This window comes from Rissa tridactyla, chromosome W, assembly GCF_028500815.1.
Source record: "Rissa tridactyla isolate bRisTri1 chromosome W, bRisTri1.patW.cur.20221130, whole genome shotgun sequence".
Lineage (NCBI taxonomy): Eukaryota > Metazoa > Chordata > Aves > Charadriiformes > Laridae > Rissa > Rissa tridactyla.
Window position 1 is genome coordinate 963,988 of NC_071496.1, and position 18,479 is coordinate 982,466.

At 53.1% G+C, this 18,479-nt stretch overlaps 1 protein-coding gene across 3 annotated transcripts in view; it reads right to left on the reverse strand.

The window, feature by feature from the left end:
- Positions 1 to 10,910: 10,910 nt before the first annotated feature.
- LOC128901927 (WD repeat-containing protein 7) overlaps positions 10,911 to 18,479 on the reverse strand; it is a 124,446-nt gene continuing 116,877 nt past the window's right edge. For all 3 annotated transcript variants that reach the window (XM_054184071.1, XM_054184069.1, XM_054184072.1), the window contains 3 exons: positions 13,147 to 13,251; positions 11,387 to 11,591; positions 10,911 to 11,233 (listed from right to left, as the gene is read on the reverse strand). In XM_054184071.1, the coding sequence (XP_054040046.1) occupies positions 11,388 to 11,591; positions 13,147 to 13,251 (309 nt within the window). In that variant the 3' untranslated portion in view covers positions 10,911 to 11,233; position 11,387. The remainder of the gene's footprint in view (positions 11,234 to 11,386; positions 11,592 to 13,146; positions 13,252 to 18,479) is intronic.

Sequence of the window (18,479 nt, forward strand, 5' to 3'; positions counted from 1 at the left end):
AGGGAAAGGTACAGAAAATTGACACCGAAACAAGTAATCACGGTGGCGTTGGCCGAAGCTCGCTCCGCTTCCCATTTCCCATGGTAAGCGTTCCCCCGGGAATGCGTGCACCTGACCCTAAACTTTCCCCATTTTCCAAGCCAATGCACTTGATGGGAACTCATCTTGCTGCTCTCCCCCTGATTACAGACCCCGCGGATCTCCCGGGCTGGGACCGCTGCCCATTTCGAGGGGGCTGAATCCATTTCACTTACGCAGCCCTTCGGAGATTGAGTTTGGGCTGGGGCTCTGGGCTTCATTTGTTTGTTCCACTCCTTGCGGCTCAGCAGATGACCTCGCCCGTGAAATAAATGCCATTCCGTGTTACACGGAAGACACGGGTGCATGTATTGTGTTTCCTTTAAAACAAACCCACGTCGGGGAACGACCGCTCAGGAAACGGTGCTTTAATGCCAGCTTTTTAAGGGTGTTTTTGCTCCCCTCTTTTCAATTTTTAGCAAGCTAGTAAAAATCAATAGGCCCGTGTTCCCATCTGCACGCCACCTGACATCCCGGGAGCGATCAATGGGGCTGACGGGGGTCTCGCAGGAAAGCCGAGTGCTGCCGTGTGGCCACGGCAGACCCAGGTCCCGGCGCTTCGGCTTCCTCCTCTCCCCGGTTCGGTCCTTACTGCCGTCAGGCCACGGTCCACCTGAACGAGACCAGCCCCGGCCACGCAGCGGCAGCAGCTCTGCTGACAGACCCCTCCGCCGGCTCCGCTCGGGGACTGCCCCAGCAGCAGCACCGGGGCCACCGAGGCTCAAGCGCTACCTGGGGAAAACCATTCCCCAGCAGTTCCTCGAGGAGCCGGGGACGCCGCCTGCGAGGAGGCCAACCATGCCAAGACCCTGCCGAAAACACCACCCCCATCTCAGCCTGGAGCGGAGGTTCCTGTGCCGGGGGGGGTGTGGGAAGGGATGGGGTGGGAAGGGCAGGAGCGGGGAGGCACCTCCATCTCACCTCTCTCCCCGCCAAGACGAGCGGAGTTTTATTTCTGGAAGCAATTTAATGGTTTGCTGATAACTTTGATTGGTTTCGTGTCAGGTTGGCTTTTAATCTCTGCTCTGGTCCGCTTCGTCCTTTACAATAACTGTGATTAAAAGATGCTGTTCCAGTGTCGCGCACACTCATGGGCACGCGTGTGACGGTGCGCAGGCAGACGGCCCCTACCTGGTGTCCCTCCTGCCCGCTGCTGTCCCCTCTGGGGCTCCGGATGGGACCACGCCGCCGCTCCTCCTGAGAAAGGATGGGGAGAAAACGGCCGTGGAGGAAGGAAAGCTGTTTGGATGGAAGAGGCAGCAGAGACACTGACAGCTACGGCTCTGCGACACGCGGGGAGGTGCACCCCCACCCCGGGGAGATGCACCCACCTAGGACACAGCCCCACCACCTTCCCACCCTGCCGACCCCGATGTTTCCCCTGTCCCCTCCACCATGCCCAGTCCCCGTTCCAGCCCGGAGGACTCTCGCGCATCCTCTCCGATTGCCGCCCCACACCCAGCTTTGTTTCCCAGGTCCCTCCAGTCAAGCGGAGGGGCGTTTGCACTGCGCTCTGGTAAGGCAGACGATGCTGCGCCTCCAGTGATGCTCCTTCAGCTCTGCTTCCCACCTCCTGCCTCCTCCCAGACCACCCCCACCCCAGGAGCAGGCTTTCCCGTCCCAGCCTGTCTGGTTTGCCTTGGCCGGGTCCCTGGCAGGGGTTTAACCATCACTTCTCAGCCCCCCGCACCGCCACGAGGCCGGACGGGCAGAACATGCTGCTGCTCGGGGGCGAGCTCCCACCTCTGGGGCTGGCTGTCAGCTGGGAAGAGTTAGGAATGATGGGTTTGGGGTGTAAGACCCCACCGCAGCCCTCGGGCAGACCCTCGTGCCCGCTGAGCATCCTTTGGGAGAGGGCACTGCTGAGCCTCCCCCCAGCCCCGGAACCCCCCCGACATACCGCATCTCTCACACCCCCAAACGGATTTTCTTCAGATGCAACCTCCGGGCAGAAAACAGACCAGTTCTTGACAAACACACCAGGAGGGGAAAGAAAACCCCGGCCTGAAGTCCCTGGGCAGGCCGACAGTTTCCTTCACTGCGGGCCAGATGCAGATTTGAATCAATGAGATCGATGGCGGAGGCTTGCGGCTGCAGGGACGGGGAAGGGGCTGCTGGCGAGCGGCCGCAAGATGGATGGCCAGTGGCAGAGGACCTGGGGGAGGTCAGAGGTGGCCGTCACCTTGAGATCCAATCTGCAGCTCGCCCCTCCGTGCCGGACACTGCCCGGGCTCGCTCGGCTCCTGCCCTCTCGCTGCCGGACCGTGGGCAGCCCTCGCCTGCCCTCTCCCACGGCCCCTTTGCCTTTACCTTCCCATCTCGGCTCCCCAGGAGCCATCAGAGACCCTTTCCCGAGGCCCTGGAGCCGCCCACCCCAGAATCCAGCCCTGGGGCCACCTGGTGTGACCCCCACGGAAGCACCACTGGCCACCCAGGGCCATGTCCAGTCGGGTTTGGAGCACCTCCAGGGATGGAGACAGCTCTCCTGCAGCCACCTCTGTCCCCTTCTCCCTTCGTTTGCTACCAGGCGCCGGCTAGAAAGCCCTCCTGGATGTGAAACCCAGGCTCAGACCCCCGCGTCCCCTGCGGGGATGAGGACAAACTGGGCTGCCTTGAGAGGGTGTCTCTGGCTCTCCTCCCGAAAACGTTCCAGCCGTAGGAAAGGCATGAAGGCCCATTCAGCCCCATTCCCGCCCTGCCGATGGGACGCTGCAGCCCAGGCGTCCCCTCCAAACCGGGAGGGGGCTGAGGGCTCCCGTCTCCCAGCGCCTGCCCCAGCCCCCGGCAAACACCCCGCCGCAGCGCTCCTGGGGGTCTCTGCCCCGGGCGTGGGCGGTGAGCGCCCTTTGCCAGCGTCACCTTCACTGTCCGAGGAGCCCGGCTGCACGGAACAGCCTTCTCCAGAAAAACAATGATTTGCTGAAATGGCTTTGCCTGGCCCGAGTGTTTTGGCAGAGCTCGCAGGAGGCCGAGCAGCCCGCTCTCATAAAAAAAACATGGCCCGGGTTTGCAAACACGGCCGGGGAGCCCAGGGAAACGGCTCGGCGCGTCCCGGCATGTCTGGTGCTGGCTCCCAGGGCTCCCGCTCGTCCCGCCGGCGCTCGGCTCCCCTCGCACAGCCCTCGGCTCCCGGCGCCCCTTCTGCCCCCCATCCTCCTCCCGGGGCGCGCAGCCGCCGGACCACAGCGGCATTTCCTTCTGTGATAGACCTGGGGCTGCTCTAAAATGGGTTTTAATCCACTTTCTGGCTAAACTGCAAACACAGTCACAATATGGAGCCTGTCTTAATAACTGCTCTGCCCTTACAGCAGAAATACAGACTTCTTGCGGCTCTGCAGCAGTGCCGTGCATTGCTGAACGGCTTCCCGTTTGCCTCCGTGCTGTTTTGCATTTCATTGCAATTCATTACCGTACAATCTCTGTCTTGAAATATCATAAAATCCACCTTTGAGATCCTCCCGGAGTAACAGGATAACGAAAAATGGGTCAACGTTATCCCTCAAGGTAGAAAACACCTTCTGCCCCAGTGGCCGGCGCGGCGGGGCAGGCGGCCGACTGAAAGCAGCCCGCGCAGGGGCGGCACCGTCCCCTCTCCAGGGGTCCCCCCCGAGCACCGCGCTCCCCCTCACCCCTGCCCACCCCCTGTTCGGTGCCAGCAGGTCGCTGGGGCGGCCGCCGGGACGTGTTTATGAACCCAGGTGACCACGGAACTGGACCCAACGGCCCGCTGCTGCTCCTCATCCTTGCAGGCTGCTAGAGAAGGCTTTATCTTTTAATGAGACCCAAATGAAAGAAATAGCATTCCTACCGTAATCTGGGCTAAATTTATAAATGGCGTCACCCCACCCCCTGCAGTGGAAGGGGGTGAGGGCTGGGGTTGGACCCAGAGCCTCAGCTGGTTTTTACAACGTGACTATTAAATAAGACACGCGACGTTTCCTGATGTAGAGCACAAAAGCAGTCAGGCGCAGTGAGAACTGCGAAACGTTATTCCTGACGCTCATTAACCGTCAAACCCGCCTCCACGAACCCGACCAACAGTGATGGTCGCAATGAACCTGACCAACAGCGATGGCCGCGGCAACCCCGGCCCTGGGGACACTTCTCGTCTGGGTTTCCCTTCTCCTCGGGCAGCTCGGTCCCGGCGGTCCGATGGCCGGGGCTGTGCTCCAGGACGAAGCCACCGTCGCGTTTGAGACAAGGTGGGGGCCTCAAACGCTCCCTTCTGCTGTCCTGCGCCGGGCGTCGGTGGCCCCAATGTACCTACAGACAGTTGCCATATTTCTCACGTGGCTACAAGATCTCAACTGACCGACCGACCAGGGTGTAAGAACACAGAGAGTAACAGCAAAAATAAAGCCAGAGATCTCTGAGATATTGGGGCTGTAAATGCCGTAACACTGTGTCGGGTCCCGAGGGGGTTCTGGAAGGGGACCTTGGGTCCGCGGGCAGTCCCGGGCCGGCTGATCACCAGCACACCCAGTCAGAGCTCCGGCCCTCGGGCACCTTCCTGGGAGTAGCTCTACAGGAGTGAGTAAATGCCTGTTTAAAGCCAGCTACCTCGGTAAATAAATATCTACGCCGCCCCCTCCCCCCCATTTTGAGCTGCTCCAGTCCTTTGCAAACAGGTTTCCAATTTACTGAAATCAATTAAAATCATATATTCTAAATGTAACAACCAACAATGATCTTCCCGTAGATGTCATTCTGCCTTCATTTTGAAAACAAAATCAACATTCAAAAAGCTATGCTGCTGCAGCAGAAAGTTTCACCTTTTAATTTTTCATACAGGATTAATTTTTAATTTTCAGACATCAGAGCTAGAGGGAAGTTCCCCAGGAGCCCTCCTGTTCAAAGAGCACTCCAGGCAACTATTGCCATCAAGTGTCAATTTATCACACTGAAGGCTCTGATGCAGATTTTTACGGAGATTTTTTTTGTTCAGACAGAAGTATTATCGCTGGGAAAAGTTTCGGTGTTTGCCAGAAGCCGGGCCCAGCCCGGACAGCTTGCTGGGAGAAAAGAGGATACCCCAGTTTTCCTTTCTCCTCAGCCCCCTGGAAGCTCCGTTGAGCCCCGTCCCCGCGTTGGGCACCGGGACCTTCCGCGTCCCCTCACCGCAGGTCACAGCGGGAAACGCTGGTATGAAATGAGGGTGGCACAGGTGTCGCTGGATGCGTGCTCCTTCCACCCACGCTCAAAACATGGGAAGGAATCCGAGAGGTTTAATTTACAAACCGGGATGCTCTTGAGCTTCTTGCAGAGTCGATGTCCCACAGGTCCCACCAAGGGGGATTCGGGACCGAATACCCACCATGGCCCCACTCAGTTTGCCGTGAGCACCCCGGTGCCCATAACCTCCCCGAAGCTCCCACGCAGACAACAAACCCGACCATCCCTTCTGCTGCCTCTCCACGGAGGGACCGGGGAGGAAGAGGAACCCGTTCCCAGCTCCTGGCACTGGCAAGAGGGAGAGGCGGTGGGGCTCCAGCTGGCCGGGAACTCTAACGGGAGGGGTAACTCGCAGAGCTTCTGGAGCTTGTGAGGTGATGCTCGCAAGCTTTTAAGCGGCTCCAGTCCCTTGCAAATAGGTTGCCAATTTACAAAACCCGATTAAAATCGTATATTCTAGATGTAACGACCAACAACGATCTTCCCAAAGATATATTCAGCTTTGGGTTCTTCTGCACAGTGGTTGGTCGTGGATGTTCCTGCAGCATCCAGAGGACAAAATACCTTTGGGTCCTCTCCAACTCCTGCTATTAACGCGCTGGCTTTTAAGCATGTAGCTATTGCTAAACACGTTAAAAGTCTTCCATTTACACTTCCTTGCTTGCCAATGACTTGGCAAGTTGAAAAAATATTTTGGCTACAAAAACCACTATTTGAAACCAGATCCAGCCCAGGCGCGAACAGTTCATGTTCTGGGCCCCGGCCGTACCCCGCCGGCGTCTGAGGGGGCAGTGAGGAACGTCCCGAGCGCTGGGGGGGGGTCATGGCCGTGCCCCCACTGGGGGGAGGGAAGCCTTGCTCCCGGGACGGGGGGACCGGGCTGCTCAGGCAGGCGCCTGCCCGGCCAGCGGAAGGGTGCCACGGTCCCGAGGGGAGCCCGTCCCAGGGACCCGCGAGCCACATGCGAGGAATTCCGCCGGCCATGGGAGAGGCCAGACCCCCCGCTTCCCGTCAGGCTGGAGGGAGGGAGGTGCCCATGGATGGGCTTCCGAGTTATCTGCGAGGAATGCTGATCCTCGGCAAGACACATGCCACGCGCAACCCCAACGCCGCGCGCTCTGGACAAAAACCTTTCATCGATACGTTTGACGGGGTTTGCACCGACCTCAGTGGGCTGCATTTTCAAATAGCTTTGGGTTGAGGCACGATCGGCCTATTTTGAGGAAGACACACACACCCCACACCCTCCCAAACACACACTTCGCGTGCGACCTGGCTCCTGCAGCGGGCGGCAGCGCTGCTGTGGGACACGGCTCCTCCGCCCCAGCTCCCCGCGCCGCTGGAGAGGCACGGACACAGCACCGGCAGAGCCCCATCGCATCCCCCGGCTGAGGAGCCGTGAGGTGGGAAAGCCGGGGAGCCCCCCCTCATGCTTTATGTAACAGAAAGCAGCGAATTTGGAGTGCTTGGTATGATTTTTCTGGAGGTTTTTTTTCCTATAAATCTCAGGTGACCTCTCATTTCCAGTATCTTACTCCAAATAACGCTAATTAGTGGACAGCCAACCTCCATTGCATCAGTTCAGGCGGAATATTGTGTGACAGTCGGGAGACAATCGCGCGTACGCAATTAATAATGTACAAGCCCATCGCTCCGTCTCTCAATCACCTTCTCTCAGGTTGGCTGGTTTCCCTGGGCCTTAATGCATGCTCTTTCAAGCCGGGGAAGGGAGCACCTTCCCATTTGATCTCATCTGCCCCTTCCTCCGCTGCCGCTCCTCTGTGCCAGGAGCCGTCCGTCTGTCCGTCCATCCCTCCCCCGCGCGCCGCCCAGACGCTCCCCCAGCACCTTCTCAAGGCTGGTCCAGCCGCTCCATCCCCAACAATGTCCCGACCAGGCCCCGGTGCTACACCTCCTCCGGCCGTGGCACGTAACGGGGCCGATTCCAGCCCTGCCCCTCCTTACCTCTGGCCGCGAGCTCCTCACCGCTGCCACACACATCCCGCTCCGTCCTTCACGCTTCCAGCCGTGGTGCGGGTAGCGCGTCCTTCCCCCTCCTCCCAAGGCCACGCAAGACGCTGCTTGCCTTTACGCGACGCTTCAGGCAGTTTTGTTACTTGGATCAAGTATTAAATGAATCCAGCGCAACGTCCTAACCATACGCTACTCTGCGCTGTGTTCCTCACGCAAAATCAGCCTTGATGTGATGTCACACCCCTCGGCCACCGGTGGGACAGCCACCCCCCCAGGCAGCACGGCCTTAAGCCAAGGGCCACCTCCCCCACGGCTGCCCTGGGCATCGGCTGGGGACCACCGACCACCCCGTGGCCCTACGTCCCCTTCCGAAAGGGCAGCGCTGGGGGACGAGGCACCTCGCTCGAGGAGCAAAAAGAAGGGCCGAAGCGCTTTGGAGCATTTTCGTGCAGTACCCGAGCACACCGCCAGCTATTCGATTATCAAAAAAATGAAGCTGCATAAATGAGGGGAAAAAAAAAAAAGGGGGAAAAAAAAAAAATATCGATCTTTTTGCATCAAAATGCAATCACGCCAAATCAAAAACAATTAATGTCCTCGAATGCAGACATATAGCAGGAAATAGGCACACATGTCTTACAGCTAAATTGCTTAAGGTATAATCTAGGCTTTAGTATATTTTCATTTCTGTTAACTGAGGAGACGGCAGGGAACACTGGAGCTCACTACGTTTGACCATAGCTCTACACAAATCAAACGGTTTATATTTTGCAAAGTAAACAGCAAAACCGGCGCATCTGATTTTTGAAATTCTTCTGGCTTTTCTTTCTGACCTTTGGTATTTGTGCGTATCGATGCTCTCTCTAAACCATTGCACAAAACCACCTTGAAGTGTCAAGCTTTAAAAATGAGTCTTCTTTTCTCTTTCTCCTGTGCAGCTTGGATTATCTTGGCCTTGTCAAAATACATTCTCTAGTTAGAGGTTGGAAATATTTCCCTCCTGGCTCCCACGTATTGATTTTTCGAGGCTGGGCTCTGCCGACCAGCCCGGAGGGGAGAGGTGAGGCTGTGCCGGTGCTGGCCGTGCCCCCGCGCCGTGCCCTGCAGGTAAATGCCGCGGCCACCCGCGCTTTAACACACTCACGCACCTCGCGAAGTGAGGATTCATGCAATCCCCTGGCGGGTTTGTCACTTTAGAGGCCGATGGGGCTGTGTCTGACCCGGCCCCGGCCATCCCTGGGCGCTGGGGCCGCCTCTGCGGGCACACACGGCCCGCTTTTAAAAATAACGCGTATCACGAATTCCAACCCAAACCCCATGAGACATGAAATACCTCCAGCAATCCTGCACTGCACCTCGGAAGAATCTCAGAGTTTGAGTCGTTCCACTGACTTGCTGCGGGGGAAGGCGAACCAGAGGAGCACGCATCGCCCGCACGCGCCGGTGCTGGGGAATTGCTGGATGATGAATAAATATCCCCGAGTTTGGTTCGGGTACATTGGTTTGGGAGCAGAGAGAACTTTACTCTCAGCCCCCTCCTGAACGAAGGCTGAAGTCCCCTCCCTGTGCCCCCCCACCTGCTCTGATGGCGACTCCTTCTGCTCTCCTTCATCCTGATTTTCAAATGACAAGAGTGAAGTTTCTTCTATGGTGGAAAGACGTCAGATTCCCAGCCTAGAAATCAGCAGCAGGCAATAATTTACACAGCACCAGGCTGACGCCACGAAACCAACGCTCTTTGGTACGATTCAGTTTTATTTCAGAAGCATATTTACACCAGGAAGTTTAATACATACAGAGGACAGGGAGTGGATTCATCAAGAAGTTGCCGGAGAAGCAGACACCGAACCCTTCACCGTACGCGGTGACTTCAATCATCACAACATTTTCATACAGGTGTCTCATCATGTCATCTTTTGCTTGTAAACTGCCAACGAAGCCACATACGTCTCCACATTTACAAGGACAAGTCCAAATACAGCACTAACAAATCAATAAAGCACTAAAAGCGTACACCGGAATGACAATCCGCGTTTCACTGCGGCGCTGAGCGAGCCGGGCCGGGCAGAGGGGCAGGATGGGGCCGAGGAGGCACCGGAGCGCAGGCCGGGCTTACCCAAAGGGGGCATCTGCTGGGGACACGCCACCCAGCCCCAGCCCGAGACACCTCAGGGGCCAGCGACTCCCCGGCAAACCCATCTCTCACTCCCAGGGCTCCGGCTACCAATTCTGGGGAGAGGGTGGAAAACTCCCAGCGCCCTTCTGCGTTTGAGAAAATCCGTTACACTTCCAGCTTCAAACAAACGTTTTAACGCACACGCAGTTTGCTCGCGGTGCCACACAGGAGATCACTGCCGGGGCACGGCCCACATTCCCACTGGGACCGCCTTTTGTTTCCCAAGTAAACACACACCTCTACGTGACACCTACGGGAACCTGCGGCGCGCGTGGGACACCAGAGGGAGGACGCTGCCAGGGCCCCCTCCGCTCCCCTCGTGAGCCTACACTGCACGTTACGGCACGTCGTTCTACGGATGGAAAGTCTCTCCGCTTTTTTTAGTTTTATTTTATTTTTTAATCTCCAGGGTTACATATATCTCTGTATAAACACAATGTACATGCACGTTGCATTAGTTCACTTAGAAAAGACCCTGATATTCTACTACAGAGCTCTCCACTATACACTACATTCCCGCCAGAGAAAAGATTAACTTTACGGCAGTTTGTGTTAAACATTCCTAATGGTCTTAATTTCTTGCTTTTACTTTTTTTTTTTTTTAAATTACTTTTAAACAGCAAACAGATATGTAGCTTGTGACTGTAAATCTCACTGCCATGTACAGTATACTACACAGACCACCTAAAAAAAAAAATCAATGCTTTTTATATTTAGAAGCTATTTTTAAAATTCATTTATTCCTTTTTGGGGGAGGGAAGATTCTCTAAGTACCATTTTTACTTTATTATGTAAAGACAGCCTTCTTCTGTGAGCTTTTCAGACAAAAAATGGCAAAGAAAAAGCTATACAAACATATACATCAATATGTTTAAATAAAATAGTATTTTATAGATTTTTTTTTCTTTACTGTGAGCATAAACCAGCATACTTTCACACTATTAAATATTTCACACAATTAGATATGTAAGAAGAGGGAAACACAGTCACGGCTGATGTTACACAGGAATATTCCCACTGAAGAAACTGTTTCAATATATCCATTCAAATAACTTACCTCCTACCCACTTTCCAGCATTTTTCCTGCCAGGATCGCTCCCCACCGATGCCATTTGCGCCGTGCCCTTGCCCTCTGGTGGCAGTGCCGCCGGCGCAGGGGGGCACGGCGTGGGACGCGGAATCGCTGCCCAGCACAAATGGCAGCGGCTTTTGCGAGAAAAAAGCTTTTGGACTTTTTTTTAAATAAATACCTGCATTGGTAGCAAAAAAACACCTTTATATATAAATACTCCTTTTTTCAAGTTTGCTATTCCATCTTCAAGAGATTTGCTTTTTTATTTATTTACACGTGGACTATTATTCTTCCTTCCAGACTACAGCAAACAGCGACTGGGCAACGGCAGCTCTTCCCACTCACCTGCAAACCGGGACCGGGTGCAAGGAAACAAGCCCTGTGGGTCCGAACACAGGCCGCCCCCCCAAAGCTCAACCCCCCACCCCAGCCCTCCATCCGACCCCCAGGTGCCCCGCTCCGAGACGCGTCACCCGCCATCATTCAGTGGTCACTAGGAGAAAGTACATGTAAACACGAGCCTTTTTGGTAAACACTGAGATTCTGCCGGAGTCTCCAAAGGAAAAACGCAGTTAATGAGGGCTGCTGCGTGAACTCGGCTGCCGGCGAGGCGGGGGCAGGTCCAGCCCCCCCGCAGAGCCTGGTGGGATCCCAGCCGCTGCGGGGCTGGCCGGGGAGTGCCCTCCGTGTCACCGATCCCCCGCTTCTGCTGCGCCGCACAAGGAGCGCCTTCCCCAGCGCCGACACCGTCCTCCTCCCGGCTGCAAGGGAAAACCAGCCGGCGTCAGTGCGGCCACCCCGCAGGGCCGGGCAGGAGCCCACCATCACGGGCACCGGTGCGAGGAGCCGACAGGGAGAGGGAGAACTACGAGGAACTTTGAAACAGAAATGGGTTTCCAGCGCGGGGGATTTACCCTAGACCATAAAGCGATGCTCCTTGCCGTCGTGAGCCATGAGGATGACGTTGCGGTTGGAGGTCCAGATGAGGCGCGCCAGCCGGAGGGCATTGTGGGAGCCCGGCGAGGCCGGCTGGACGGGGGGCACCTGGTAGGTTTTGATGCAGCGGAGCTGGGGCGCAGAGTTCAGCATGCCGATGCTCCCCAGGAGAGAGGTGTTCATCTGCAGGGACACCCACCGGTCACCCACCTGGCCTGCGGCTGCTGGGGAGGGTCACCAAACCACGACATGCACCCTGAGCTCACCCAAACCTCCACAGCCCTGCCCATCCCCGGGACCAGCGCTGTCTCAAACCAAGATCAATTAAAGTTTTGTTAGAGTGAGGCCAAGCGACGCCGTTTCCTGGCAGGGGAGCAGTGCGCTGGGTGGTCTGGAGGGTGGTTAACGGCCACGCCACACAACCGTGCGCAATGGCAGACCCGAGGAACTCAGCACGCACGTCTTACTGCGCTCCCGGGGGGCAATCTATAAAGGCACGCTAAGCATAAGCATACGCACTCGGAACGTAAGGGAAAAAATTGATAATATTATACTTATGCTAGAATATTATTTATCAAAACCATAAACCCACTAGAACTGAAGACAGGCAGAAGAAAGAGCAGTCGTCGTGATAGCTGCAAACAGACAAAACCCAACAGCGAGAGGTTTTTTATCACCTGGCAGATAAGAGGCCGCTGAGAAGGGATCTGTTGAGTTACACTCTTTGGAGAGCAGGCCAACTATTGCTGCTGCGCCTCGTCTAGCTCTGCGTTTTCAAATGCGAGATTCTCTGACCTAACCCACCGAGATACACAAAATCCTACACTTTCTGAAACACCGCTTTGCTCTCCAAAACCTTTCCGCCCTCGCGCATGGCAGCCCCAGGATTTCCAGCAGCAGGCAGATGGCCGGCCGCATCCCTGAGACATGCCCCATGGAACCTTGGCAAATCCGGGGACATTTAAGGCGTGTTATTGCTGATGCCACGTCCTGAATTCTGATCAGTACAAAGTACAAGCCATTACTTTTTCCCGGCTCTTCTCGGCAGCAGAGCGGTGTCAGAGAGTGTAAATCATGGCATCTCTAGCAGGGAGCATGCGAGCACCACTGACATTTTCACAATTTAAATCATCTTGAGTAATAACCCTTTTAAGATGACTAATGTTACTGATTTTCCTGCATTAATAATAGTGCCAAATAGAACACAGAAGGGAAAAATCACTAGTGCACGAGGTCACATTTTAAAACTAAATGTGTAGGTATATTTAACTCTTTATGTAAAAGCCACTTTAACGTGAACATTTATACACCTGGAAGAGCGTGGCAGATCACAATTTAAAACTCGTGCCTGACTTTTTTTTTCCTCCTACCAATTCTAGAAGAGCTGGTCTGATTGCTTTCCGGATTTTCCCTGAGCACTTAAATTGAATAAACCTAACTGATGGATGAAGGTTCTTGCTGTTCTCGTTTACCGTTTCAGAAATCACAATATAGCGATGGATAATCAGTAATTTTTTTATGGCACCTGTAGAACTACTGAATGATGCAGAAAGCTGGGGAAGCGCGTTGAAGAGTGGTACTCATGGGCATACTGAGTTTCAGCTTCTGCCCTAACTTTTGGGGCTCCCCTGTTGTCAGCATTGCCTTCGGTCCCTCACAGAACGATGCTGAAAGAAGTCCCAAACACGAGTTCGTTAACAATGTGCGTGCAAACAGACGGATGGAGCCGCATCCTTACCTGCCAGAAGGAGAGGTGGCTGTCGGAATTGGAGTACGTGGCGAGGTACCGGCCGTCGGGGGCGAAAGCCACCGCTGTTATGGGTCCTTTATGGCCGTGGATAGTCTGGCAAGAGAGGCAGACAACAGGAACGTGCAAGATTCATTACCCGTCACCACGACAATGCTGAACAGACTTTTGACCAAACGCAAACGCACATGAAATTCTAGAAACCTTTTCCGGAAGCCTGAGGGATACCATTACCATCAGTAAAAATCAAATAGTACGTGGAAATACCTCTTCATTTTCACCTCTGTTTTCTGTTACTCTAGCACTCATTTTCTGACTGTCACTGAGTCAATGGGCAAACACCACTGAGAAGCAAAGCCAAGCCCTTTTCCAGAGGTTTTTCCCCATGGGCTGCGGGGGACAGGACGGTGGCACGTGCTGCTCCCGTGCTCCTGAAGGAACGGCAAGAGCGTAACCCCAGCTGTGTCCCGCACCGGGACTTGTGCTCAGTGCTGAGAACGCCCCTTCCTCGGGGCACTTAAATGCCTCCAGACAACCCGAAACCCGAGAGCACACCACTGAAGGGACAACCCGACACACGAGAGCACACCACTGAAAGGTCTTACCAGGCAGGACTTAAGCACACACTGCTCAGTATTAAATGCCACGACAATTTCTTTTAAGCATTCTAATAGCTGCTTAGGCAATAAAACGGAATTAAATCATCATATGAACACATCCCCTGCCAAATCTGGTTTTTAAACCAAAGTAATTTGTCAGGAATATGAGCATAAATGTGTCTTTAACGGGAATTTTTTTTAGAAAATCCAATAGTTCCACACCCCCGAGGAGCTGTAAGCTGGATGCCTGGGAGGCTCCAGCTGGCGAGGGGGTGTCAGTGGAGGGCGAGAAGCACAAACCCCCCCATTCCCGGTGCTGAGGTTCCCAGCTGTTCCCCCGGCCCGGCAGGAGAGGCGGCTGAAAACGGGGGCAGAGGTGGGAAGACCACTCGTTACTTGAGGTTACTGTTTGATAACGGCAGAATACGCTTTACGCAAGACCGAGACTCGTTAGTTTTGTGTTCTCTAATGCTTTGGACATCTTGAAAACAGGCAAACCCCGGTGACTGAGCTCCCCTCACACCCCAGGCCCTGGCGGTACACCCCCCAGAGCATCTCCCGCGGCTGCCGGCAGCACCGAGGCGTTCTCCGTCCCGCAGGTCCCCAGGGACCCGCCCGAGGACAGGCTCCCACTGGCGCTGGTGTGGGAAACCCACAAAGCACTTCCTCCGAACTCCCTAACAGCAGCTCTGTCTGCATTAAGAGGCTCTGGGCCAACGCTAAATTGGCAGGGTTTAACCGTGCGGAGAAAAGACTTTGTAATATTCACTGAATAAAATTAGGCTGCGAAAATAAAAGTAGTGCTCCTGTACCCATCGCCGGGACATAAAAGATCTACTCAGAACGGTACCCTGCATCTAAAGTTAGTCTTACATATTAAGAACGCATTAATGTATTCATTTCTTGTTCATCATGTAAAAGGCGAGCGAACTCCGATAGAGCCCCAAACCTCTCTCTTTAATGTAATCACCGCAGCTTAGGATGGAAGTTTGAAAGGGCAATTAATTAGATGATCCGATGTTCAGACCCATCAAACTCTTTAGCACTTAACAAGCAAGTAATACTTGTCAATAAAATATGTTTTGGTAATACAAAGGTAGAAAATCAATAGTACTAGCACACTTGTTGCTCTTTTGACTACTGAAAATGTGTTCCAATAAGTACAATCCTTAAGGGAATTAATCTGCTTTGTTATTTAAAGGAAGTGCTTCTCTAATTGATGCTAATCCTTCCAAGCCAAGATTTATTTTTTAGTGCGCTATCTAAACACGTGCTTTGCAATGCTCATCTCGTGTTTCCCAGGCCAAAGAGCAAGCGTAACAAAACCAAATTACTGCTGCTCGTTCAAGATATTCTGCTTGCACCCAGCCCTTGGCCCCGCTCTGCTGCGGTGCCCAGCGCTGCGCTAACGGACGACAGCACTAACGCCCCAAAACAGAGAGCACGCAGCACGCGCTCCTTCCTGGGGAGGGCCTTCAAGCCACCACGTGCGGTTTCTCAGCTCCGAAGCAGCCGTGTTAGCACACAATGAAAAGCACGCAGAAATCTGAGCCGTTCTGCCTTGGAAATAGTCTTAATTCTGAAGGGCAGAGGCGGTGGGACGCGGTGCAGCTGCGTGCAGCTTCCCTCTGCCCAGGCAATTGGTTTTTAATGGGAGGATGCTCCTGGGAGACTATTTGACTTCTGCACCTGCCACCGTCGTCGTCCTGTAACACATGATATACTGGAGCTATGACAACCTAATTCTAAGTCCAATATTTGGTAAACTCTACATTGAATTGCAATATTCTGTTAAAGGTGACATAAAAAATAATCACTGTATCACTGCAGCAATTTTATTTTCATAAATATACTGAAATGCATACTTTGAATTGATAAAGCAACTTATGTACTGCTATAGAGACATACTAATACTTTATCACCTTTATTATTAGATATTTATATCCCCAATCTCTAGGGGTACTGTAACTAAAGCGAAACAAAAAGTTTGCGTCCTGAGAAAGCAGCGTGTCCAATGCATCCCCAGAACATCCCCTTCCAGTGCCCATCACGTGAGACACACACGAAACAGCTACGCAATACCCTTAAAACGATCTGCCTGCTTTTAGCGTGGAGCAGTATGAAAATATCAGCTCCAGCTTGTGCACGGGACACAAACATCGCCGGGCGAGGAACGGCTACTGGAAAATTAAGGAGGAGGTGATTCTGTGACTCCTTTGTGGATCAGCGGGGAGTCACCGGTGGTGATTTCATGGGCAAACTCAGCAGCCAAACTGGGGTGACCAGCCACAGCCACCTCTTCCAAGTGTTCTCCAAAGCAGGCACAAACGCAACTTTACACAACAACATAAATAAATCAGAAATCTAAAGCTCGTTATGCTAACGGCAAAGCTTAATAAAAGACAGAGAACAACTGAAATGTTATGTTGAAAATCACTGGCGTCAATGGCACTACTGAAAAAAGTAACTCTCCCTCTACTTCCCCCCCAGCCCCGCAACACAATAAAAATAACGCACTTTTAGAATAGAACGTAATGAAGAGAGGTGGGTCTGACAGATCAGTCAGTCTTAGAAATGCGCCACAAAGAAAAGCCAGGTCCGTAGTGCTGTACTGACATTGACATGCACGTACCTCTCTGAGGTCCCCCATCGGTGGCTTGCACTGAGCGATTCCGCATCATGCAAACAAAAATGTTGGGTTTTTTTTCTTTTTTTTTTTTTATTAAAAATTAGAAGCTGGTGCAAAACCCTGCAGAACATATATAGAGCCCAAACCGCGCAGAGGAATAAATATCAGCCTTGGAGATAACGATAAAAACGGCGGCTCCATGAAGTGAATATACAAGAACAACTCCTTAGGCTGGCTGCTGCACAGGTAAATGCAAGCCCCGCGGTGCGGGCTCGCCTGCTCTCACCTCAGGCACAAGGAGATTAACAGCACCTTCGCCAGGCCGCCGTGTACCATGCCCAGGACCCATTTGTCTTTTTTCGTTGGAGACTGTGAATCTTATCTGTGTTTGCAGCAGCACTCCTTCCTGGGCTCCTGCACATCTGTCTTCTCTTGCTACATGCTTCTTCACATCTACTTCCATGGGACAAACTTACTTATTTCAGAATAAACGCGCTCAAGACGGGTACCTACAATGGAGGGGGTACCGGGGATCTTCAGCAGATGGTAGGAAGTCCGTGGCAGGTTTCCCATTCCGTCCCTGACCTTTCATTCCCAGCAGCAGCTGTGTAGCTGTGCCTCTTCAACTTGCAGCCGAGAGGTTTCGGGGGTCTCCAGCAGGGACCCCCCCACGGAGGGGGGCACACAGAGCGAGTATTTCCACGCAGCAGGCATCATCCACTCCTGCGCCCCAACACCAGTAGGTTTTATAGAACCACAGAACGGCTTGGGTTGGAAGGGACCTTAAAGATCACCCAGCGCCACCCCCTACCCTGGGCAGGGACACCTCCCACCAGCCCAGGTTGCTCCAAGCCCCGTCCTTTTGACTCTATTCTATATCTGGTTTTATAGAAATACGATGCATTCTCAATAATCTGAAACTGAAAAGTCTTGAATAATGCAAGTATACTAATTTTTGTGTTTAGAAAAGAAGGAAACACACTTGTTCACAGCTGTCCTGGCGGGACGGACCAGCTGCGCGACGTCTCTCCCTGCAGACGTGCGCTGCCCTGGCCAAGGCTGGGCATCCGCAGCTTTGGGCTTTTATAAAAACAAAGCCAGACGAAAGCAAACGGCTTCACCTGAAAAGACGGCTGAAATATGATCTCATTTTTCATACCAAAAGTAAATTCTTCCAAGATGGCCCTTCAGAGGTTTTTATGAGCACTTTAAAGAAGAAATCCCTACTTTCCAAGCAATTTAGTGGAAATATCTAAAATACTATTAACTTAAAACAGTTTCAGTACCTTTAATAATTTAATTTCTATGTTAGTTCCAGGAATACTAACAATCGCAGTAAAAATTTCAGGATTGTACTGAGAAGAAGAGTATATTTGCATCTTTAAATTAATTTTCTTCCTGTCCTTCAAGTGGCTTCTCAATAATACCAAGATAAAGTCAAAGCACACGTATTACATTTTTTAACTTAATAAAATCCGTAACTTAATTTCTGACCTTACAGTAATACAGTTTTGCATCAGCCATTACAATTACTCAGTATTCAAATGTGCCATGCACGATCTGCGAGGCAGATTCGACGGGAGCAGAAAGTGCCCTTGACCGACGGCGGATAAAAATACATTTATCAGCGGCGTGGCAGGCGGCTGCCAGTCAATATACGCCTCTCGTTTGTTAGGAGCTTCTCCTGCTGGGAGTCCCTCAGCACAATTTGCTTTTACTTCCTGGGCAAATGACAACCAGAAAATGAGGCGGCTTCTTTCTCCACCGAACTTAATCCAGAAAAAATTAGCGACAGCTGCAGCCACCCAAGTGTTACGGGATGGTTCAAAACCGGCCCCAAAGCCCCTCCTGGCGCCGCACAGAAGAGCCCAGACCTGGCCTTCTCCTCCCCAAACCACGGCCATGAGAAAAGGATGCGCCTGGATGCGGGATGCACAAACCCAGCCCGGGCTGCCATTCAAACAGCCCAAAATGTTCATAGATGTTCAACGCCAGCTCATGCTTTAGGAACGTACTTGCCAGGTCAAGGCTTTCATGTGGACCATCAAAATCCATAGGGCAATTCATTGCCCCCCAACACATAAACCGGCCTCTCC